Genomic DNA, 23,410 nt, shown 5'->3' with positions numbered 1-23,410 from the left:
AGCTGGTACAGTAAATGCGTTTGGATTGAGATGAATCACACGTGAAAATGCTCTAATTCAAGAGTTGGTGTTTTCAACGACTCTGAATTTCTTTTGCCGTAAGAAGCATTCCCAGGCTGTAGCTTGCTGAAACACAAACTTTGTCGTCTGCGAGTTTTCCGTTTTTTCCCCTACTACAGATTTCTGCTGTGTTTTCCTAGCCAGGAGCTAGGAAAGCTAGAGCCCAAGTAGGAAAAAGCTTTGGGGTGAGGGGAGGAGTGGTGCTGACGCTAGGTAAGAACTGCTCCAGCTTCAGGAGCTCTGAGCTTCAAACACCCAGCATATACACAAAGAATAATAGACAACTCTGTAAAAAACACACTTTTAAAGGACAGATTTAGGATCATCCCAGCATTTAAAGTTCTATGAGACAGGGACTCAGGGGGCGACCAGCTGTGACACCTACCGCTCCTATATGTTTCCACGGGCTAAGCATAATTACAGGGATTAACATAGTTTAAAAACCAATATGTATTTATTTCTGTTACTGTTAATTCAATTAGTGAAAAACAGGCCAACGAGAGATGCCCGCAGGGCGATGCATAGCTGCCTGAGCCGGGCCAGCTCGAAACAGGAGTGTAAGTTTAGGGTGTTTTACTCATTGGATTTTAATTACGCTGATACTGACATCAATAGCATTTTGTTTCCTAACCTACTTGTCTAGGATAGCCCCCCCAACCATAGTAGCAATACACACATAGCTAGTTATCAAACGTGTAACGGTCTTAAGAACTACCTGTAAAGCAACTTAATAAAATACGTGATTAACGAAAACTAAGTTATTAACATTTACTTTCATTTTACCGATTTTGCAGCAATACAGCTCTTTTCTAGTTCAAGTGGGTGGCTCTTAGAAGAGCCTTTGGGTTCTCGAGATAGTCTGGGGGGAGGCAAGAAGCTTTAGCCGCCGAAGCCGTAGAGGGTGCGCCCCTGTCGCTTGAGAGCGTACACCACGTCCATGGCCGTGACCGTCTTCCTCTTAGCGTGCTCGGTGTAGGTGACGGCGTCGCGGATCACGTTCTCCAGAAAGACCTTGAGAACGCCGCGCGTCTCCTCGTAGATGAGCCCCGAGATGCGCTTGACGCCGCCGCGCCGAGCCAGGCGGCGGATGGCCGGCTTGGTGATGCCCTGAATGTTGTCGCGCAGCACCTTGCGGTGGCGCTTGGCACCACCCTTGCCGAGCCCCTTCCCGCCCTTGCCTCTGCCAGACATGACGGCAGTACTAGCACGGCTGCTGCTAAGGTCGGAAAGTGGCGAGAATGAGGCGGCGTGTGGTCTTTTATATGTTAGGAGCCGACCTGATTGGGGACTGCCGCGAGGAGGGGCGGGGTTCCCGCCATTTTTTTCTGCTTCCGTCACAAGAACGTGACGATACATCTCTTGCCGTTACCTGTTAAACAGCGCTGTACAGTCTACAAAGTAAACAAAAAAATTACACGCCCCGAAAAAAAAAATAAATTCCAACGACGTACACGTGCGGAACAATTGTAAAGCTTTTTTTCTCTCTTCTGGCGTTTGTATAAACCCGTTTGCTGGGCGCGTGTGTGTGTATTTTATTTTCTTGCAATGGGCTGAGGCTTGTTTGGATTACTTTAAATTCTCATAATTTTCATGCTGCTCTTCATTAACCGTTCAGTTTTATTTGTATTCAAAGTTCTGTCGTTTTTTTCTTCAGAAGTTTTAATGTTCTTAAGTCTCTTACTGGCTCTAGGGAGTTTTCCACAATATCTGTGCTGTCAGGTTTTCTAATATATTGGTTTTGTATTTTGCTTTCCACCTCCTCTTTCTTTAATGGGAAGTTTGATACTCTTTTCTGATTTTTATATGAGCAATTTTGAATCTGTAAACACATATTAACCAGAAGGTGGAATATAATCTTTTTTTATAGTGTTACCTTTGTATTAGATTGAGACTTTTAATAATTTTGCTCATTTTGAGTTACTGCTGTGGGACTTTTTTCCTTATTTTTTACAAAATGTCCTTTAGTATAACCATAGATTTACATTTTGCTACCCTAATTAGTAAGAAAATAGCCTTTCTCTTGTACTGCAGATCAAGCTTTTCAAGCTTTAGCTGTTGTTTTATGGGTCTAAATGTACACTGGAAACAGGCAAGGTTCTGAATTAGTATTTATGAAAGAAAGGCGCAATGCTTGTCTAAGGATGTTACAAATGTCACAGTGTAAGAACAGCCCTAGCCGGAATAACTGCTAGATTAATAGATAAAGAATGATTTCATTTATTTCGGGGGGGGGGGGAAAGGAAGAAAAAAAAAACTGTAATTTGATTTTCTTCTGTTCTTTTATATAGGAAATGCAAGCGTAATTCCTACATACTCTTTTAAACTGTGCCGTATTAGAACATATAGCAAGTAGTTTATCTCTGTTGTTTTACTAAACTGGGAAGGAGTAGCTTCCCTCAGTCTATTTAATAATTAGTTCAACCATAAAACCAAAGGAGTGTTTTGCTCTCTATGGTCATATTAAAAGCTTAAAATAGGAGCTCATTATTCTGACATCTCACTATTGGTTTTAGTACTGTCTCTAGATGTTTTCATGGTCAAATTATATCTTTTTGGGTGTCGGGTTTGGGGGTTAGGTTATTGTTTCGGTTTTGGTAGGGGTTTTTTTTGAGAAGAGGATAACAAATATGACTTAGATGAAAATTTTCTTTTCCCTAGCTAATCTGCATCACTTCAGAAAAGTAATATATTAATAAACATGGGAATGATCTTTGCATTTTCATTCTTCCACTAGGAAGCAGCCCTCATCAAACTCTTATCCTTCTCCTGGCAGAGGCATTCACAGCTTTACCTCGGCTGTAGCAACTGTGCTTCCTGTTGCAGAGCTGCAAATAAATGAATGCATAGGTATAACGGGGAATCTCCTTAGATTTGGTGAAGTCCTAAGCATTCCTCCTTCCTCTTCCTGGGAGGAGTGAACGTGTGAGCTGAGTATGATACCTGGGCTTTAAAAATTTGTTATGCTTGCTACAGTTGTTGCTTATATAGAACTTTCAGTTCACAAAGCAGTACACAAACTCAATCCTTTTCTGCTGTAACTAGCCTAAAGAAGGATTTCAGAATAGTTTTGGAGTTTTTTTTAAATTATTACTTTCTTTTCTTCACTTACTGGTATCTCACTAAAGGCAGAACACCAAATTCCAATACCCCTCTCTTTCTGCTCCCCAGCCCCTGCCATACTTATTAGTGACAGTGCTCAAGCAAGGGCACTTAAAATTTTGTTTAGTTGGAACTTTGCATTATGGGCTAAGGACAGATTCACAACAAGGTGGAACCAAGGCAGATTTAATGCTGCGACACAGAGGCAAATGACTAAGCCTCTAATGTACTGAGAACACTTGCTGTCCATCCCCATGATTTTTAGACTCAGCTTGGGGTTTCCATTTGTATGTTTTCGGATGCCTTGCTTATATTCTGGTTTTGCATCCTCTAGGTAACTAAGATGATGTTTTTTCAGATGTGTTTAAAGTCTGGTACAATAAGATAGGGCTCTTGTAGGGTATTGGGTCTGTATCAAAAATCTCAGGGTAATTAAAATACACAGTTATTAATTTAATCCTGACTTTAAAAACTTCATTAATTAAATTAAATGCTAATACAAATTCAGGCTTCAAGTTTTAGATCAATAGTAGCAAAAAAAATTACTGACAGACATTGTATTGTAAGAATATACAAATGAAATTCTGGAACGATATTAATATTTTTCAAACTAGTAGTTTTGAATTTTGTATGAGTATTGGACAGGTTTTCATATTCCTTGTGCTTTCCACTCACTGGCAGCCGGTGCATCATTCTCTGTTCAAAATATTCTCTCTCACTTTCAAAGGAAAAATGGAATCTGTCCTTTGTAAATGAGACAGGTTGTTCAGACCCCTGCTCTGCAATGTTATCATGCTCCTGTGATCTGCCATGCTGAAAACATAGCAGATCTCATCTGAACTATCTGGGGGAAAGAAACAAACTGTTCCCTTCTACTGGGCATTTTTGACAGAGCAGCAGACTCCCACAGTGGAGGAAAGCTCAGAGGAGAAGGGTAAAAAGACAATGAGTTGAGGAAAAATGTACTGTGAAGAAAGCTGTGCTTATCTCAGCACCAGGGAGACTGCAGGGTTACCATGGTTTTAGATAAGACAGACGCACCAGTGAATCATCGGGTTCCCTTAGACAACTAACAAATAACAATGTCTTCCTGATCAAGCCAGGCCAGCATGAGGGGCAGGGGGCACAGTGTAGATGCGGCTTGGCCCAAAATAAAGTATAAAAGCTGGACAACAAATAAAACAAAGTTTGAAGGAGCAATGGGCTTGAGATGGTTTCAACCAGCATATTCCTTCCCAGCAACAGGGGAGGCCCAGCATTGTGATGATGAGCATACAGAGACCAGTAATGAGAATCATGTCTGCACTGGGATTCAACTGTATATTGCAAACGTTACGTTATGCTTGTGATGCGGTTTCAGCACATTGCTGTATCACTCCACAAAATCAAAATCCCATGTAATGGCAAATATGTTCGATAAGAAAAAAAAAATATTAAACATTAAAATCTCCTTATGTGTAATACATAAAAGAACCTGGCTGGGCAGTATTCAACTCTTGACAGCATGGAGATGTGATCGACTGGGACCTGTTTTTCCGTGTGGGTAAGACTGTAAACTGCACAATATCTGACTTGTTTGGCACACTTTGGGCTTCTATATCTACCCTGGTGGTCCTCATTCTCTGTATCCCTGTGGCCACATACCCCGCTGTCAGTTCAGCATATAAGCCACGCTACAAAGCTGTGCTTACTGAGATCAAGTAGACCACATGGTTCTTAGTACGAAATGTCTTAAGCACCGAAAGCTTTTCTCTTGAGACTCTGAGGCCCAGGTCAACATTTGCATGTGTGGATTTGACATTTGGAAGGAGCCTCCTGGCAGTAGCATAGTTGCAGAAGTGGTTTCTGTTGCTTAAGTAAAACTAGCAAACAATGTCACCTAAAGTTTAAATATTTGAACGTTACAGCTATCAGCTTCTCAGACTGTTGATCATATCTATCTATTTGATAGGTATGATGAGATATGGGGGGACTGTGATAATGAATTTAGTTTGATGATTGGTGCTTTGATAACATCTCTCCCCTGCCCCCTCCCTGCCAGCTGAGACAGTCAAAGGTGGAGACCCCCATTCTCACCTTTTTATTTAAAGGCTTCTGTCAGGCAGAGATACAAGAGGTTGGACTGTTTCCAACCTTCTTCTTTCTGCCAAGTTCAGAAGCTACACAGGGACTGATAAATCAAGAAAAGACCTCTGTCCTGGTCCAGCAGCCCGGGCTGCCCTTTGAAGAAGGCAGTTTTCCATGCACAGAGAGCGGCTTCTTACAGATCAGAAGATGATCTGTTCAGCGGCAAAATCTTCCAGAAGTCGTCTTGCTTCCCCTGCGCCATGCCAGCTGCAGGCAAGGGCGAGTGTGTGTTGTCTGAGTCACTGCTGTGTTGCCCTGCAAACCAGCAGGAGCTGGATGCCATTTCCTCATGGAAAACAACATCACGGGATTAGTCTCCAAAACAGCAGATAGCAGGAAGGGACATGGCGCACGCACTTCTGAAGGAATGTTGTGCTTGGCAGGCACCGACACCCAAGTAACTCGCATGGCCCTGCCACCACTCACACCTCCTCCTCACCAGGCCAGATGTTTCAGGGTTCCTTTCAAAGCAATGCTGTTTGTGCTAGAATTGCAAAAACACACTTTCTGGGGTGTTTCTCTTACACAACAATGTACCAACTGCCAGGATAGCTGTTCATGGCCAGCCAAGCACGGCTCCAGAGTAGTGAGTGCGATATGTCTCCCTCCACCTTGGAAGGAGAAGGCCGGCACGGGCCTCATCCCCACCACCCCGTGCACAAGCTGCAGCCTTGATGAGATACGTAGGTCTCTCTTTTCCCCATCAACATGGCTTTAGGAAACATCCACTCATGACTTCCGAATGCAGCCTGGCAGCTCCCCCCACCTACAGCCCGTCTGCTCCCTCGTCATGGGCAGGATGCTGGCAGGCTCACTGAATTGCTCGTGTAGCTGAATAGGTCTAGGAAGAAAGGCTGGAGGAACTCCTACACCAGTTTTAAGGTCTTGGGAAGATAGTAATATACCCAGTTCCTCATGTGAAGCTGTTTTAGGACATGGAAGAGAAGGGACAGGGTCAATAACCTGCAACTGGGGGCAGCGCACCCCTTTGCCCATGTTGGTTTCCTCCCTGTGCTCTGGGCTTCTCCCAGGTCGACAATGAAGGATTAAGCATAGTCAAACCCCTCCAGCCGGCATTCCAGGTGGTTTCCCAGGAACAGGGTAATCCATGGAATTCGTAGCACTGTAGCACACCATGCGAATCTGCTCCTGCATACAGGTAAGGGACAGCAAACAGTAAACCAGCTACTCAGCAACTTGACTGCTTCTCTTAAATCCTTTCTCTGCTTTCTAAACAGGCATTTGAATCAGCACAGGTCTGCTGATACATTATTAACCATTGATTAAGCTAGACATCTCATTAAAGCATTGTAAGCACAATGTCTCCTGCACAGCTGAGACTGATCAGCTCCTCCCCTTGCCCAGGCTCCTGCAGAGCTGCACTGGGTACTAAGTTTTCCCGTCAAACTCTGCCAACTCTTACAGAGTTGTAAGTACTTAACAGCAGCTGAAGTACTGCCCTGTCCAAACAGTCTCTCTAGGGCATAGTTTTCCAAGTAGTGAATCTGCTGTGGGCATCCCTGTAGGAATGTATTGAATTTTGTCTTGGACTGTGTTTCTGGAGGAAGCCAAGTCTGGAAAATGGTGACGTGCGTTGTGTCGGTTTCTCCAGACACTACTGCTGTGCTTTGTCTTTGTTACAGTAATACTTGGTTGGAAAACCAAATACTTTGGTTGGAAACCCCAGCTGCTTACAGGGTGTTATTTATGCTTAGGCTCCGGACATCAGCAGGCTGGCCTTTAAGGATCCAGCAGTTGAGAAAACTACCACAACCCGCAGGTTCCATCCAGGTCAGACCAGTCATTTCCCAGCCCGTCCAAGCAGCTGTTCTGTTTCTTGTGCAGCAGAACCTCTCTTTGCACCTCTCTGACAAAATGCACGAGATTTCCTCTGGCTTATACCTCAGGATTATTAAACTACCTTTTAATTGAGTGTCTTGCTTTTAGCTCTGTCTGCCCTCCCTAACACAGTATCATCCCCACATGCTAAGGGTACATTCTCTCTTGTCATCCAAGTTGTTATTGAAAATACCAATTAATATCAAATATTCATTCAGCCCTGCGGCATTCTTTTCTTTTCTGAGGGTCTACAGTCACTAAATTGTTAACTACAGCCCTTTGACACTGTTCTACAGTCAATTTTCAAATATTTAACAGCCTGATGATCCTGCCCATGCTCCCTCAGATCGCAAAGGAGAATGCTGTGTCAGATGGTACCAAAAACCTTACTAAATGCCATGCGTGTTGCATCCTGCACTCCTCCCCTGTCTGCACAGATTCTGTCCAATCTGTAGTTCTATGACAATTACCAGTACCTAGACATCAGAAATTTGTGTTGCTTTCCACCCATCATCAGGAGTCAAATGAACACATTTTGTTTCTGATAGTTGCTCAGTCTCATGGATTCTTAGAGACCCCACTGTCTTCCCAAGTAACATTTTCAAGTATGTCACTTTACTCCGTATTAGAAATTATTTCCTGACTGCTAACTTGCTGCAGCAAAGCACACTGGTTCTTGTATTTCCTATAATGTATACTGAGGAAAGATGAATTCCTTCCTCTTTGTGTTTTAAGCGTTTGAGAAGAAACTTCAGGTTTTCAGTCTTCTCTTTGTGTCAGGGAACTCCAAGAGTATGTGCCTTTCCATTAGGGAATAGTTCTTAGACCTCTCTGATAGTTACGGTTGCTCTCTTCTGTGTATTCTCTTATTGTTCACTTCTCATTACTTGAAGTTCAGTACTAAAAACTAGGCCTAAAACTCCAGGTGAGAATATACCATTCCTGACTACAGAGTAAGACCTTCTTCATCTGTGTTGTAGATGTTGTCACTGTGTTCCTTTCCTAATACCCAGCAACATACTGTTGCTGATTCATTGTCAACTTATAACTATAACCTGAAGGTCCAGATCTACCAGGTGCTAATCAACTGCTACTGTCCAAAATTTATAAAACTTATATATTTCTTTCCAGGTGAAGTAACCTACACATTTTGGAAGACAGCGTCTCAAATTTATCAGGCATTTTTCAATACACAACCTCTCCTCCATCATTCCAGCATTTCTTTCCTTGTTGATACCCATCGCAATTCTATACATGCCCTGTAGACAATAATTCAGACCATAAATAACGTTATACCAGGCCGAGGACCGATCCTGGCAGAACTCTGTTTGACACAGAATTTTAATTTCATAGTTGACAATCATAAACATTTAAGCATGATTTTCTAGCCTGGGCAGGTAAGGGAGGGAGGGGTTGCACCAGACCAGGTTTTCCTGCTTATTAGTTTCACTTCCAGTATTTTTCTAAAATGAGATAAAATGAATCAGAGAGAAAATCTGCAGCGTATCTGCCAGGTCTAGAAAAACATTACATCCTCTACTGAGACTCTTTCTAAAGTTAATTTTGGAGCAAGCCAGTTAAACATGGTTTCAATTTCTTCCCTTATGTCTTACAAAAAAATGTCTGTTTTGAGTACTGTAAATTCTTGCTTTTATTCATATCTTCCTTGAATTTGGCTGAGCTGGTAATTAGTACAACTCAATATCAATGAGGTATTCCTTCTTCAGGGTGTGCTGAGTCTGTAAGCTTGAGCAATGCATAAATCCATAACCCAGAATGTCATATCACGTGCTTAGTTCTTGCCCATATTTTTCAGATACTTTAAGGGCAACAGAGTGGCTGCATAGGCTGGGTCTACTGTGTATTATTAGAGATAAGCTTTCAGCATCCTTTTTCCCTTTCACTCAGCATGAAGGGCTAGAACTACCTTTGATAGCTTAGGAAATGGCATCTAATAACATGTACATCCTGAGTGTCACTGAAGGGGTAGGACGTAGATTTTCTATATTGCTGGCCTAGTTTCAATTTACAACTCTGACTGAATCAGTATTTGCAGTCTGACTCACAGAAAAAAAAAAAAAAAAATTGCCATTTGTCTTGTGGTGGACCTGGGAGAATAGACAGCATGTGAGAGTTACAGATAGGGTTACTTTTTCACGCTTTTGCATATAGGTCCCTAGCATTTCTTTCTTTGTCTTTCTGTATTTACCTGCTTCCTCTTTGTCTTCAACTGAACAAACCCCAAAATTTATAGTCTACATAACTCAGTAGAACAAAATCCTGGTCATAACTGGGATTCCTGTGTTTAATACTACTAATGATAGTTCTCAGTCCCAGAGATGGGTGGAGAGAAAAAAAAAGTTGGTTACAAGAGGATCTCTGATCCACGAGCTTTCAGAAGCTGGAGAGAATATTTCCATGCTGTCATTTTCTGACAGGCAAGGGGATGTTGATTCATTGAAATGCACAGCCCTTGTTTTGCTTTTTAGCAACTATTTAACAGTTATGGCAGGCAGGGGAGTCACCTCTTCCCCACCTTTTGATCACCCCAGTATGTAGGGTGGTTTGGTTTTTTTTTTAAAGTGGCAGTTTTGCTGAGACTCCAACTAGCCTTATCGAGTCCTACAGGCATGGACAACAGGATCACTGAGACAAATCAGGGTAGCTCAAACTGGTCTCAACAAGCCTTGGAACTAAAGACTGTGTGAGAGGTAACGATGTTTTTTGAAGCTACTTTTAACTAACTACCAAAATTCAAGAAGTGGTGGGAGTGTCATTCAGGGTCAATCTGTACACAGGTTTCACAACTTAACCTGAAGAAGTATTATTTGCAAAATAGTCCAGATGGAAATGATTGTTTCCCTCCAGTCAGCACCGGTGAGACCCATCTGGAGTGCTGTGTCCAGTTCTGGGCTTCCCAAGTGCAACAGAGACACGGACATAATTGGAGTGAAACCAGTGAAGGGCCACAAAGATAATTAAGGGACTGGAGCATCTCTCATATGAGGAAAGGCTGAAAGAGCTGAGACTGTTCACTTAGGAGAAGACTCAGAGAAGTCTTATCCGTGTGTTCAGATACCTGATGGGGGGAATAAAGAGGACAAAACCAGAATCTTCTCAGTACTCAGTACAGGAGGCAATGGGCACAAACTGAAACACAGGAAATTCTACTTAAACATGAGAAATAACTTTTTTGGAACAGGCTTTCCAGAGAGGCTGTAGTGTCTCCCTGCTCCAGCTAAGCCTTCTTTGAGTATGGGGGTAGGACCTATTAGCTGTTAGATTAAAAGGAAAGATAGGGGTTTCTTCAGGAGGTATGATTACCCTAACCCTTAAATATTTGTCAGTACATTTTTGTTAGCTTAGTTGAAGTATATATCTGAAAAGATACAGGCTTCTTTACAGTCCTTTGTCATGTTAACTCTTCCCTACTATATAAACTTTGGAATTGCTGAATCAGTATCGTCAATATAGTTGAAGCACGCGAGAAACTTGACTAACATCTTTTGATCTTGGTATGATGTTTTTATTACTAATATTGAGAGTGATTACTTGAATGTCTGCAAAATCATTCTTTGTCAAGAAGATAGCATGTTTCAATTAAAAGATCATAATTTCTCTGGGTCTTCACCATGCTAACAATAGTAATTATAATTAAATGAGTGTAGGCTTTCAGATAAATTTGGCTAATCAGTTTATCTGGATTGTTCTCCTCCTGCAGTCTGAATGTCTAATCTGTCTCTATTTATCTAATGTCTAATCTGTTTCTCCTCCAAGTGGAGCTTCTGTCTTGATAAGAAAAAAATCAAGTGTTTTCTTTGCTACACAGTTTTAGGAATGACTTCTTATATTACTTGTGAGCTATTTCTATTTTGAAGACCATTGCATTAGAAAATGCACTAGCGTTTTGTAGGATCTTCTGTAATCTGCACTAGAACCTACTCTGCTAGACAAGGAAGTTAGTCAGGGCATGTTATGTGATGAAGCATGGAAATTAAATTTTAAATTTTGTCTTGGGGAAGTAAGGGTATGTATTTTAAGGAGGCATAAGAAATTGGTTTGACGTTTTGCATATGAGATAAACAGAGCCTGCATTTGGACAGGGTGCTTGGAAAGGAAAAACAGGAGAACTTTCAGTCTTTACAGTTTGATTGAAATTTAGCATAAAAGGAGTCACATTTAAATATTTGCCTCTTCACATGGCAACTGCAAACAATTTTTATTACCAGCTCACTCTCAAAACCTTTTTTTTCCCAGGTAATGTTTCTTGGCAGTAAGAAAATTTCTCTGTCAGGTTGAAAACTTCTACCGCTGATTTTCTGAGTTATGTGGTGGGATGTTTCCTTTGCTTTGTCTTTTCCCCTTATCTGTAAAGCACCCAGGGTAATATCAATCCTATTTCTAAGGTTGATTGTGATTGGTCTCTCTAAAAACTGACAATTGTTATTTTGATTCACTGTTGCATTTAACAGGTATTTCCAGCAATGCAAACCTGAAAATTGTTCAGAGCTGTTAGCAAGTTTATCCAATTAACTAGCAAATGCCTTTACTGGGGTGAGGGAAGGAAATAACCCTAGAAAAAACTCGCCTTTTCACACCACCTCATATCTCTAAATTCCCTCTGTTTAAAAAAAAAAAGATCGCCTTTTGCAAAAATGGTTGCTAAGGCCAGGAAAATCCTCAGCGCTCAGAAGTAGGCCAGGAATAGTGCTCTATGCAGAACAGGGCCAGTTTGATGTTGAGGAATAGGTACAATGAAGGATGCTGACACATAATGCCGCAGGCCAGCTGCCAGGCCTTCCAGTGTCTCAGACTATTAGGGAAAAAAAAAGAACTTCACAAAGGCAACTCAAAATAGTCAGCACCTGGAGGAAGAAACTGGTTAAAAGACATGTAGATTTACCCGAACCCATCCAGAACTAAAAGTGTGAGAAGTTCTAAATTCTGCTCCTTGAAATCCTCACATCACAACCTTCTTCATCTGCTTTCTTTACAAAAATGGAGATGCTCTTGTCCCTTTAAAACTTGTCACAGAGTAGGCACAGCAATGCCTATGGGCTGTGGACGGAGTTAAGTGACTGCCGCTACTTAGGGAGCAAGATCTGAGAGCTCTGCTCCCATCTCTTTCTTCCTCCCTGTCTTTAACCTGCTGCCTGTTTGTGGGGGAGGGGAAGGAAATCTCTCCTCTCCTGGTGGGCCGAGAACAGGTTTACAAAGAGCAAGCTTGAAGGGAAACTTGCCCAAATGTGTGGATGTGAGGGATGGAGCTGGTGAAGAGGATTCACCCCTGGGGCTACAGCTGCTCTCTTCCACCAGCGGTTACTGTTCACTCACAGTTGCTCCCAGCTTCCCAGCCAGTTTCAAGTGTAATAAACTAGATTTATAGAGATCTAACACTAAATCGCCAAAGCTACAGAGATTAAGGCACATTAAGCTTCTTTCAGTCCTTATTCCCAGAAGAATGTACATAAAGCAGACCTGGATAGATGACAACCCATCCCGGCTCTGTCTTTTGTATCACTCAGTTTGATTCTGCTTATGCCCATCTCCACCCACTTAACCTGGAAAATAAGCATAATGCCCTCATCTTGCTATCACCTACTGCATTTTTACCTCTCAGAAAAATATTCCTATGGTTCATTTGTTTTACCAGCCTGAGCTTTCAAACTCTATGTCTACTGTGGATTTGGTCTAGTTGCTTATGTGGGAATGATGCCGCATTCACATGAGAAGTGTGGCATATTTCACAGCCCACTTTGATATGCCTTACAGTCTAGTTTTTACTGTGGAGTACTAAAAAGCCTAATTTTTCCCTTTCTCTGCTTTTCCCTTCCTGTCCTTCTCTCCTTCAAAGTATTTATTAGCTGGGCTGCTTGCAGACACAACAAAATAAAAATAGAACTAAAAGAGAATATGAAAAAGTGACAGTACATTGTATTCACTTTTGTTATTCTAATATATGTCATTTATTCTTGTCATTTTAACCTATCTCATGTCAGCTAAAACTACTTACTATTAAGTATCACTTAATTCTGTCTTCTACATTTAATGTATGAAAATAAATGTCAGGGCCTTTTGCAACATACTGCTTGTCTTCTAGAATCTCAGATGCAGCCATGCTAGAACAGATGCTCCTTTGCTGAAAGAGCCCACTGATGCTTTGCATGACAAGTTTTACAAAGTACGATGGGGGAAAATACTAGGTTTGGGCCTAATTCGTTCTTTTCAGCCAAGGAAAATAAAATATTCAGGCTGTTTTGTGATTAGAAGCCGATCGAGGCTTTTGTCTTCTGATTTAATCAAAAATTATCCAATAACAATTCATAGCAGCCCTCAAAAAAAATAATTAATTTCTGTTGTCACTGTGTGAGACTTAATAATTAAGTGGGATCGTAATAATTAAAGTTGATTCCGGTTTATGAGGATTGTCTGAAAATTATTTCAGTATTCTGAGGATTTGGATGAAAACCTAAGTTGACAAATGTTTTCCTTTTCCTTTAAAAAAGAGAATGGCAGATTTTATTAAACCTATGGGGAAAAAAAAAAAAAAAGAAAAAAAAAAATCTGCGTCCAAATATTTATAGGTAATATTGAGGCTTAAGTATTCTCTTCACACAGGCCAGATTTCCATATTATTTAATTTATTTGGGGAGAATCGAGGTTTCAGCTGGCTCTATTAATGTTTAAGTAGTATGCGATACATATTAGTGTATATATACCTGTTTGACATTTTCCCCCTACAAATGTGCTTCTGATTTCTACAAGCCTTAAGTAATAATAATATACACTACTATATCTAAGAAAACGTTAAACTAGCAGCTTATCCCAAATTTATATACATTAACTAGGCATTGACAGATTCATTTTATAAACAGAAACTATTAAAAAAAAAATAAAACCTTGCTATTCACTTACAGAACACCACGAAAAATGCAGAGCCCTAGCAAGTTCCAGACACTTTTCAACAGTATATATATTCCTCCGAAGGTCTCTTATTTTCCCAAAACACGAAAATCTGTGGAAATACCGTGTCCTTAATAGTTAAAGATATGGTTAAGGGAGTCGAATCTTTATCCATATTCAAAGCTAAGCCATGAAATTGTGTTACTTCCTTTTCTTTGAAATCAATTTACGTCAAAAATACTGAAGCTGTCCCCTCGATTTCTGTCACAATCTGAAGAGAACCCCCTAAAGAATAAGCCTGTATTACGGGGGAGACTTTTTATCTACGGGTTTTATTTTAATTTAGAAGGAAAAACAAAAGTTTGCCGTTCCCGGGGTCTGTCTGGCTTCACAACGCGGGGTTAAACACGTCTTTTCTCTCTCATCTGGGGTCCCAACAGTAAGAAATTCCCCCGAATGAAAGTCCACCGTCTTCTCTTCCTTCCCCGAAGAAACTGGGGTGATTTCGTGGCACGCATTTTACAAAAAATATGAATTTATAACTCCGAAGAAACACAGACTCGGAGGACGAAAAGCTCTTCCTGGCTAACAGTTAGGCGGGCTCTGGAAAGCACCAATCACAGATCACCGCTTCGCTATAAATTCAGGCATCGGGGTTACTGTAGCCCAATTACTTTCTTTTGATTAGGAAGAAGTCTCTGCAGCGATGTCGGAGACCGCTCCCGCCGCCGCTCCCACCGTCGCGGCCCCCGCCGCTAAGGCCGCCGCCAAGAAGCCGAAGAAAGCGGCGGGCGGCTCCAAAGCCCGCAAACCCGCCGGCCCCAGCGTCACCGAGCTGATCACCAAGGCCGTCTCCGCCTCCAAGGAGCGCAAGGGGCTCTCCCTCGCCGCGCTCAAGAAGGCGCTGGCCGCCGGCGGCTACGATGTGGAGAAGAACAACAGCCGCATCAAGCTGGGGCTCAAGAGTCTCGTCAGCAAGGGCACGCTGGTGCAGACCAAGGGCACCGGCGCCTCCGGCTCCTTCCGCCTCAGTAAGAAGCCCGGAGAAGTGAAGGAAAAAGCCCCCAAGAAGCGGGCGACTGCGGCCAAGCCCAAGAAGCCGGCAGCCAAGAAGCCCGCCAGCGCCGCCAAGAAGCCCAAGAAGGCGGCGGCCGTGAAGAAGAGCCCCAAGAAAGCCAAGAAGCCGGCGGCCACCGCGACCAAGAAAGCGGCCAAGAGCCCCAAGAAGGCGACCAAGGCTGCCAAGCCCAAGAAGGCGGCGGCAGCAGCGAAGAGCCCGGCTAAGGCGAAGGCAGTGAAGCCCAAAGCAGCCAAGCCCAAGGCGGCCAAGCCGAAAGCAGCCAAGGCAAAGAAGGCGGCGCCCAAGAAGTGAAGTGTTGAAGTGGAAATACTTAAACCCAACGGCTCTTTTAAGAGCCACCCACTATTGTCCGAAAAAGGGCTGATACACTCCGTCGCCGAGCTCTGTGCCTGCAGCAGAGGTAACCACACGCCACTATCCGTGTGGGACGTTCGTCTGTGGAGTGGATGGGACGCTAAACTTCCGGCCGTGGTTGCGCTAAGACTTGGAAAAATAAAGTTTACATTCCCTGCGAAAACGCTTTCTAGAGGCTGACTTTTTTTTTTTTTTTTTTTTTTTTTTGAGCACAGCGAAAGGGTGTTTGTGTTAAAGGGACTGCTTGGGGCGTGGAGGTTTCTTTCGGTGCTTTAACCAGCGCGGTTCCTAACGAGCCTGGGTGCGACTGCCACACCTCTTAGCGACCGTAGCCGGGAACTGTCACAGCACGGCTCCTCCGCTTCCTTGGCAATGACCTTTCCGCTTGGCAGCGCTGCCTTTGGGGCAGCTTTTAATTTCTGCCTGACTTCACCGACCTGCCTTTTTGAGAAGGCGATTGCCGGGGCGGGAGGTCGGGTCGGAGCTACCAGCGATCCTCTCCCGCACCCTGCCGGCCGGGTGGCGGTGCAGCGGGAGCTCTGCCGGGCAGCCTGTGCGGACCCGCTGCGGGCAAGGAGTTTTGCCCCTGGTGGGGGCGCGGAGGCGGAGCGGCGCGGAGCTACCCGCGGCTCCGCCTAGGGTCGGTTGTGATTGGCTGATGGGAGAAGCCGCAGCCACTTATTGGGCGATTGGAGCATTTCGAAAAGCCCGCGCTGCCTCCGCGTCCGGCGGGGGGCCCGGCTCCCGCGCGTCCCCGGGCGGCTCGTCCTTTCAGAGCGCCTACCCCGCCTCAGAGGTGGCAACGCTTATCCCAGGCTGTTTTCTGTCCTCTCACATAGAAGGGAAAATATTTAAGCCTGAACTGTCGCGGGACCCCTGTGCAAAAAAGTGATCAGGGCCCTTAATTAACCCCACATGCTCATTTTTTGGGCTGGGTGTGTTAATGTAGGTAGTAGAAGAGGTGTAAATTTATTAATGATGGAACATGTATAATGTCCTGCGTCTCTCAGATCTCTAATGTAAAGGAACTTAACAGTAATCCCTACATATATTGGAAAAGGTATTTGAACGTTAAGATTTATGAGGTAATAATTAATACATTTTTATTTGCTTTAAGCTATGAAACATCAAGGATTTCAGACAGATTACTAATCATTGCAAGCTCCAACGACTGTCATTTAACAGATTTATTGCAAATTTTATTTACCATTTCGTATTACATTTTCACACATAAAAAGACATAGCAGTGTTAAAGCTCTTTCAGGGATTCTGTGGGTGGCTCTTAAAAGAGCCTTTGGGTTAACAGGTTAAAACTGACAGGTCCGAGATGCTCTACTTGGAGCTGGTGTACTTGGTGACAGCCTTGGTGCCCTCGGAGACAGCGTGCTTGGCCAGCTCGCCGGGCAGCAGGAGCCGCACGGCCGTCTGGATCTCCCGCGAGGTGATGGTGGAGCGCTTGTTGTAGTGCGCCAGGCGCGAGGCCTCGCCGGCGATGCGCTCGAAGATGTCGTTGACGAACGAGTTCATGATGCCCATGGCCTTGGACGAGATGCCCGTGTCGGGGTGCACCTGCTTCAGCACCTTGTACACGTAGATGGAGTAGCTCTCCTTGCGGCTCTTCTTGCGCTTCTTGTCGCCCTTCTTCTGCGTCTTGGTCACCGCTTTCTTGGAGCCCTTCTTGGGCGCGGGAGCGGACTTGGCCGGCTCAGGCATCTTAACAGGTGTCTTGCTCCTTTAGAGAACCGAAGCAACAGCTAAAATGGCCGCGGCGCCCTCTATTTATAGGGCGGTTATGCAAATATCAAGCCTCTAACTCCTACACTTTGATTGGCCGTTCTCCCACCAGGGGGTGCGGCTTTCTCTCTGATTGGTCACAATACGATCCGTCTTCTCATTGGCTGTATAAGCAGCGACGGCTTCTAGCCAATCACCGAGCGCTAATCCCGCCCAGGGAAGGAATAAAAAGGGAAGAGCCGTTGCGTCAGTTTGATTTTCTCTGTGTTGTTTAGCGGGGGGGAGATCGTCGCTCTTCAGTGCCTCCGTCATGTCGGGCCGCGGGAAGCAGGGAGGTAAAGTCCGAGCCAAGGCCAAGTCGCGCTCGTCGCGGGCCGGGCTGCAGTTCCCCGTGGGCCGCGTCCATCGTCTCCTCCGGAAAGGTAACTATGCCGAGCGGGTGGGCGCTGGAGCGCCCGTCTACATGGCGGCTGTGCTGGAGTACCTGACGGCCGAGATCCTGGAGCTGGCGGGCAACGCGGCCCGCGACAACAAGAAGACGCGCATCATCCCCCGCCACCTGCAGCTGGCCATCCGCAACGACGAGGAGCTCAACAAGCTGCTGGGCAAGGTGACGATCGCGCAGGGCGGGGTGCTGCCCAACATCCAGGCCGTGCTGCTGCCCAAGAAGACCGAGAGTCACAAGGCCAAGAGCAAATAAGCCCAGCGAGCAAAAGCTGCTCAGACTTTTCCTAACATAACATTACAACCCAAAGGCTCTTTTCAGAGCCACCCACACAAATCAGAAAAAGAGTTGTGTTGCTTTCTTTATACAAGTGCTTTGGTGCTAAGTGTTTATTATGCTGCTGTTGTGACGGAGCTAACACCGTATTTTGTGGCAATATCTTAAAGCTTTTGGTTTCTCCCAAGGAAAAGTGATATGTTTGCCTTCCAGCTCCTCATACTTTTTAATAGAAGAGTGCCAGTTGTATTTGTAGTGATTTATTGATTGTTTTGTTTCTTGTAGGAGGATCAGTAAAACACTTCTTAATATTGAATCTGCTCAACTTCCATGATTTCACAGGCTACTAAGTGTGAAAAGGGAGTGGGTGGGTGGGGGTGGATAAGGCTATGCAGCATGAAGATAAATAGGAGGCCCTCCCAAACTCATATAGCTACATCTAAGAATGAAGAAAGGCTTCATTTGCAGGTCTTTGTTCTTTAAAAGATGTAAAGCCTCCCTGTGACTTTGTTTAGAAATAAAATGAGAAATGCTTTAGGGGAAATGGCTCATTTTGATCTAGATACTTAACTAGTCAGACCTGCACTGTAAAGCAACAATGTAGCATCTTTCCATTCAGAAGAAACTCCTTCCCCTGCAGGTATATTCCTGTTTTAAGCGGGATTTTCACACTTGCCATTTTTAAATTCCCTTACTGTGCATAGTTATTCCTGCTCTTCCATCAGTTTACAGTGGGTGATATTTGAGTTAGCCTTCTACGGTGTTGGCACAAGTATCATGCAAAAGCACAATGTTACAACTCTTTAGAGTCACTGTTACAAATTCTGAGAGAAAGTGTCTAGTTGATCCCTCTTGCTAGGATGCTCCCAAAAGCTGCTCCTGATGGCCTGCAGTGCACTGCGTTTGGTCCATAGCTCCCACTTTTGCAGTACCTCTGCCGTCTCCATCCCCTGGGGAGGAAGAGGAGGAATGCTCTGGGCCTGGAGGAAGGGAAATACCACCTATAGCAAGGTACCACCCCCTGTGCATTTCATTTCTCCCCCTGTCCAAGCTGTAGCAGAGAGGTTTTTTAGGTAGGACTGTGTCATGGCCAAAGTGGGGTATCAGGGGTCACTTGTGGAGAGAAACATCGAGAGATCTGTCTAGAGCACCAGACTATTCTGATACAGTGACAGTATCTGTGCCTAAGGGTTTCGTTTGCAAGTGGATACATTTAGAGTTGTGATGTTTTCATTATGCTGTTTTATTGATCATCATTAGCTGTAGCTACATGTCTCCTGGCACTCATGCTTTTCTTTAAGAATTGCAATGATGTGTTTTAACATGCACAATTCTTCTATATTTAATTTCCAGAACAGATCCCGGCATAAGTGTTGTCAGTAGACAGCGATCATAAACAGCTTGAGTTGGAAGAGACCATGAAAACGGATCTAGTCTAACCCCCCTGCCATGGGCAGGGACACCTTCCACTAGACCAGGTTGTTCATTGCCCCATCCAACCTGATTTTGCATACTTCCAGGGATGAAGCATCCACAGCCTCTCTGGGCAACCTGTTCCGGTGTCTCATCACCCTCCTTGCCAAAAAAATTCTTCTTTATATCCAATCTAAATCTACCCTCTTTTAGTTTAAAACTGTCTTCTTACCTGCCTTGGTAAAAAGTCTCTCTCCATCTTTCTATATTGAAAGGCTGCAATAACACCAACTGTCTCAGCCTTTCTTCTTAGGAGAGGTGCTCCAGCCCTCTGATCATTTTTGGGGCCCTCCTCTGGATCTGCTCCAGCAGGTCCATGTCTTCCTTGTGCTGGCAGCCCCAGAGCTGGATGCAGTATTACAGGTGGGGTCTCACCAGAGTGGAGTAGAAGGGTCAGTCACCTCCCTCGACCTGCTGTCCCTGATGCTTTTTATGCAGCCCAGGATATGATGGGATTTCTGGGCTGCAAGCATGCAACTCTAGATCAAAGCACTGGAATTCCAGAGAAAGACCAGGGAGGTGGGGGTATCTGTATCCAGGAGTGGGATTTCTCCATGAACAAATTCCTAGATGTGGAAATCAAAGTTGGTACCACAGGAGAAGGCCCTGCCCTTTACTGTGTGTGGAAGCAAATTCAGCACCTCCCTCCAAATTTTTCTGGTCATCTGACCAGAAACTCATTATTTTCTTCAGAGTTTCATTCCAAACGCCTCCTATTTCACACACTACCCTGCTCACCCCATTTACTCAAGTTTCGTCCTCTGTGACACTGAGGTCCACTTCTTAGCATTTGCTAGTTTTTCTTCTTAGTCACTACTGGTTGTACCAGTTGTGAAGCCTGTGCTGCCATCACACTGGTGAGGCCTCAGATATAAATTTCCTATAAATCAGATGGATTATATGATAAGATTGCTAGCAAATCTACCGTTTTTAAAGACTCATGGCTTTCAAGCAAATCCCACTGGATGAAGGAGAGTAGCAAAGCAAGTTTAAATAAATGAGTTTTCTCTCATTTGCATATACAACAAACAGTAGTAATGAGGAAATCCACACCATATGGTGCCTCAGCTGTATCACTGGGTTCCAATACATCATCAGGTTCTAAAGAACTTGTGATGCAAAAAAACCCAAAACATTCCAACCAAGCTCCCTCAAATGTTATAGATCACAGTTATGTTTAGGGATAACTCAATAATATCAGTCTGCATATCAAAAGTCTTAGGATTGTCTAGTTAAAAAGTAAGACGAAAAGATTTTCTAGCCCTTTTCACCTTTAATTTTTTTGCGATGTTAGAAATAATGTACTCTATTAAAAAGATCTTACATGACTTTAGTTTGCATATTGTTATTACACTTGTACCAGATACAGATATGGTTTTAAATTGCCATATAACCTCTCAAGAAAATTAAGATCAACTTTGCAGTTGGATATAATACACTGAGATGATGATTCTTTTACTTATTAGGTACTTTCTTGCGCAGTCATGGTGAGATGTTGCCTTACTGCATCAAATGCTATTTCCTCACTATAGTTTAATGAGGAAATAGAGCAACTGTCCTAATTAAAGCACACTTGGAAAGCTACAGGTTCTTTTTTGGTTGTTTTTTGGTTTGGATTTTTTGTTAGTTTTTTTTGGGGGGGGGTTGTTTTTATGTTTTCGTTTGGGGTTTTTTGGGGGGGGGGGTTGTGTTTTTTTTTTTTTTTTTTTAATGCAGCAGAGTTTTGCAGAGGTTTCCTTTCTCATTTGCCTCCTAATACTATGTGTCCAAACTCCTGAGCAAAATGTAGTTCCTATAATCTGAGGATTGGATCCTAAACTTTGATCCAAATAATAATTATTGACTCCAATCCACAGTAAAAGCAACTTAATTAGGCATTATACACAGCAGCAAAATTTTCTTTCTGCTTTAATTGTGTTTGTCTCAGAACACCCTCTGGTCCATGAGAGAACCAACTATGGTGCTAACAGAAACATTTGGAAAATACATCGTGGCCACTGGTAGCAACTTTCATGCAAGGCAGACTTCTAGAAAGCACGATATTAAATTATATCAAATGTGCTCCACATTTTGGGGAAAGGTGTTTGCTGTTAATTAATCTATAAGCTACTGGTCTCAGTTTCTGCATCAGCCATTTCTGCCAGGACGCTTTGGAAAGTGATTTTCCAAGTCTTCTAGTGGTTATACAGCTAGAGGGAAAAGTTATACTAGGATACTCATCCTGCGCTTAGGAAAAGTTTTAAAGAAATTATGACTTTTGACATGCTAAAAGATTTTGTGTAATTCCTTTAGGCTTCCTTTAGCATTCAGAAGGCTGTTTATAACTGCCTCAGGAAACATATCTAGATGCAGGTCTTCAGGTATAAAGAACAAAGCAGACTTTGTGGAGCCAAATGGTGATTTTAGATACCAGCCTGGCAGGCCCACTGTTTATAGATAAACCTTCCAGTTAGTCTATAAACAGTCTTAGTTCATTCTGTTCTGTCAATAAGTGAACGTAATTAAATTAAAGCTAGTTTTGCCTGCTCATGTCATATATATTTGTGTGACACTTTTTTCACTTCAATATGTTTAAAATAACCGTTGGAATGAAAATGGAATTCACAGTTAAAATCATAGAAAAGACTTGTACTTTTTTGGACTCCTGTAATTTAATACATCCCCCTTCTCCCCTGAATTTAGGGAATATATTCTGCAAAGAAATATTCTGGAGATGTTGCCTAAATTCTGTAAATTATGTTCAGGAATGAAATTACGTAAACAACTGTACAAATTTAAAAAAAAAAAAAAATTCTTTTTAAAAGGTAGACATGTTTGAAGTGTGCAAAACACTAATAATATAAAAATTGGCAAATACAATAGCCACATTAATTCTATTTGGAGTAAGTACCATTTAAAATTTTAATAATTTAAATTAAAAATATAGCCCCATAACTCTTCCAGTGTTTATTCGTCCACTTTACAAATGCTGTCCCACCTACTGCAAGAGGCAAGTATGCGAGGTTTGTTAGCAAAAGCGTGAAAAACACAGCAAAATTTTTTGATTGCCCATTTAAAGGAAAAAACAAAAAAAAGTATGTTTTCTTTCGCTTGTTGGATCAAGCCGCAAACCAGCGAGCACTTCTCTCTTCCGGGGACCGGCTCTGGCGCCCTGCGGCCTGCGCTGCCCGTGGGACTGCGCTCCGGGGCTGGGGGCGGCTGAGGAGGAAGACGGACGGTTCCCCCTGCGCTCCTAAGCAGTCGGCCCGAGTTGCCTTCAAGGGAGCCTCAAGATCTAAGCGTCTCCCACCGGAGCCACTCACTGACCATTTTCCCTGCTGCTTAGGGCCTCCCTCCCTCTCGCACTGACACGAAAGTTCTGAACGCCCGGCGTCCGGCCCCCAAGGCTGCACAGAGGACTGGGCCGCGTTCTGGAGCGCGGTATGCGGGTAGACAAAGAAAACGCGGAGCCGCCATGGCCGAAGCGAACAAAGAGAGCGCGGCCCAGGAAAAGTCCCACCGCGGGCTGCCGGCGAGCAGAAGCGGGGACGGGCGGCGGGGCGGGGCGGCAACGCCCAGCGCGGACACGGATTGGTCGGATTTTGCCGCAGACCCGCGCGCAGCAGCGAGGCACGGGCCCGGCACGGCGACGGGCGCGCCGCCGCCCCCTGCTCCCGCCACCGACGGAGACACGGAGCCGCCTCGGAACCGTCACCCGCGCAAAGTGGGGGGGGCAGGGACGGGGCGGGAGAGGAAAGAAGGGGAAAGGCGCACCGGCTGAGAGCGGGCAGGGGCCGGGCGGGGCGGGAGCCCGGGGCCGCTGGCCACAGGCGGAGCCGACGGAGGCGTCCCGGGGGCCAGCGGCGGGGCAAGCGCCTGTGCCGCCGCCTCGCGGGAAGCCCGTGCCGAGGCGCGCGGGGGCCGCCCGGGGGCGGTGGGCGGGGGAAAGGGCGGAGACGGCGTCCGAGTGCCCGCCTCCCGCCGCAGTCCTCAACCAGGTCGGCTCCCGGGGAATATACCGCGGCTCCGCCGCGCTGTCG

At 44.3% G+C, this 23,410-nt stretch overlaps 4 protein-coding genes across 4 annotated transcripts; 2 read left to right on the top strand and 2 right to left on the bottom strand.

The window, feature by feature from the left end:
• Window positions 1-754: 754 nt before the first annotated feature.
• Window positions 755-1,265, bottom strand: LOC141737731 (histone H4). Its single transcript, XM_074572680.1, has one exon. It carries the CDS (start codon window positions 1,249-1,251, stop codon window positions 940-942), a length of 312 nt encoding a protein of 103 aa, XP_074428781.1. The 5' UTR covers window positions 1,252-1,265; the 3' UTR covers window positions 755-939.
• Window positions 1,266-13,304: 12,039 nt separating this feature from the next.
• On the top strand, window positions 13,305-15,987 carry LOC141737730 (histone H1.01-like). The gene has a single exon (XM_074572679.1). It carries the CDS (start codon window positions 14,735-14,737, stop codon window positions 15,398-15,400), a length of 666 nt encoding a protein of 221 aa, XP_074428780.1. The 5' UTR covers window positions 13,305-14,734; the 3' UTR covers window positions 15,401-15,987.
• Window positions 15,988-16,421: 434 nt separating this feature from the next.
• Window positions 16,422-17,229, bottom strand: LOC141737729 (histone H2B 1/2/3/4/6). Its single transcript, XM_074572677.1, has one exon. It carries the CDS (start codon window positions 17,174-17,176, stop codon window positions 16,796-16,798), a length of 381 nt encoding a protein of 126 aa, XP_074428778.1. The 5' UTR covers window positions 17,177-17,229; the 3' UTR covers window positions 16,422-16,795.
• A 228-nt stretch (window positions 17,230-17,457) lies between these two features.
• On the top strand, window positions 17,458-21,561 carry LOC141737728 (histone H2A.J). The gene has a single exon (XM_074572676.1). It carries the CDS (start codon window positions 17,508-17,510, stop codon window positions 17,895-17,897), a length of 390 nt encoding a protein of 129 aa, XP_074428777.1. The 5' UTR covers window positions 17,458-17,507; the 3' UTR covers window positions 17,898-21,561.
• The last annotated feature ends 1,849 nt before the right edge of the window (window positions 21,562-23,410 follow it).

Source organism: Larus michahellis, chromosome 1 (genome assembly GCF_964199755.1).
Source record: "Larus michahellis chromosome 1, bLarMic1.1, whole genome shotgun sequence".
Lineage (NCBI taxonomy): Eukaryota > Metazoa > Chordata > Aves > Charadriiformes > Laridae > Larus > Larus michahellis.
The sequence above is the reverse complement of the archived record's forward strand: the minus strand, read 5'-3'. Positions and strand labels throughout refer to the sequence as shown.

Bases quoted from the DNA above. Each gene is read 5' to 3' on its own strand.
- LOC141737731 (XM_074572680.1), bottom strand. From the start codon at position 1,251: ATGTCTGGCAGAGGCAAGGGCGGGAAGGGGCTCGGCAAGGGTGGTGCC.
- LOC141737730 (XM_074572679.1), top strand. From the start codon at position 14,735: ATGTCGGAGACCGCTCCCGCCGCCGCTCCCACCGTCGCGGCCCCCGCC.
- LOC141737729 (XM_074572677.1), bottom strand. From the start codon at position 17,176: ATGCCTGAGCCGGCCAAGTCCGCTCCCGCGCCCAAGAAGGGCTCCAAG.
- LOC141737728 (XM_074572676.1), top strand. From the start codon at position 17,508: ATGTCGGGCCGCGGGAAGCAGGGAGGTAAAGTCCGAGCCAAGGCCAAG.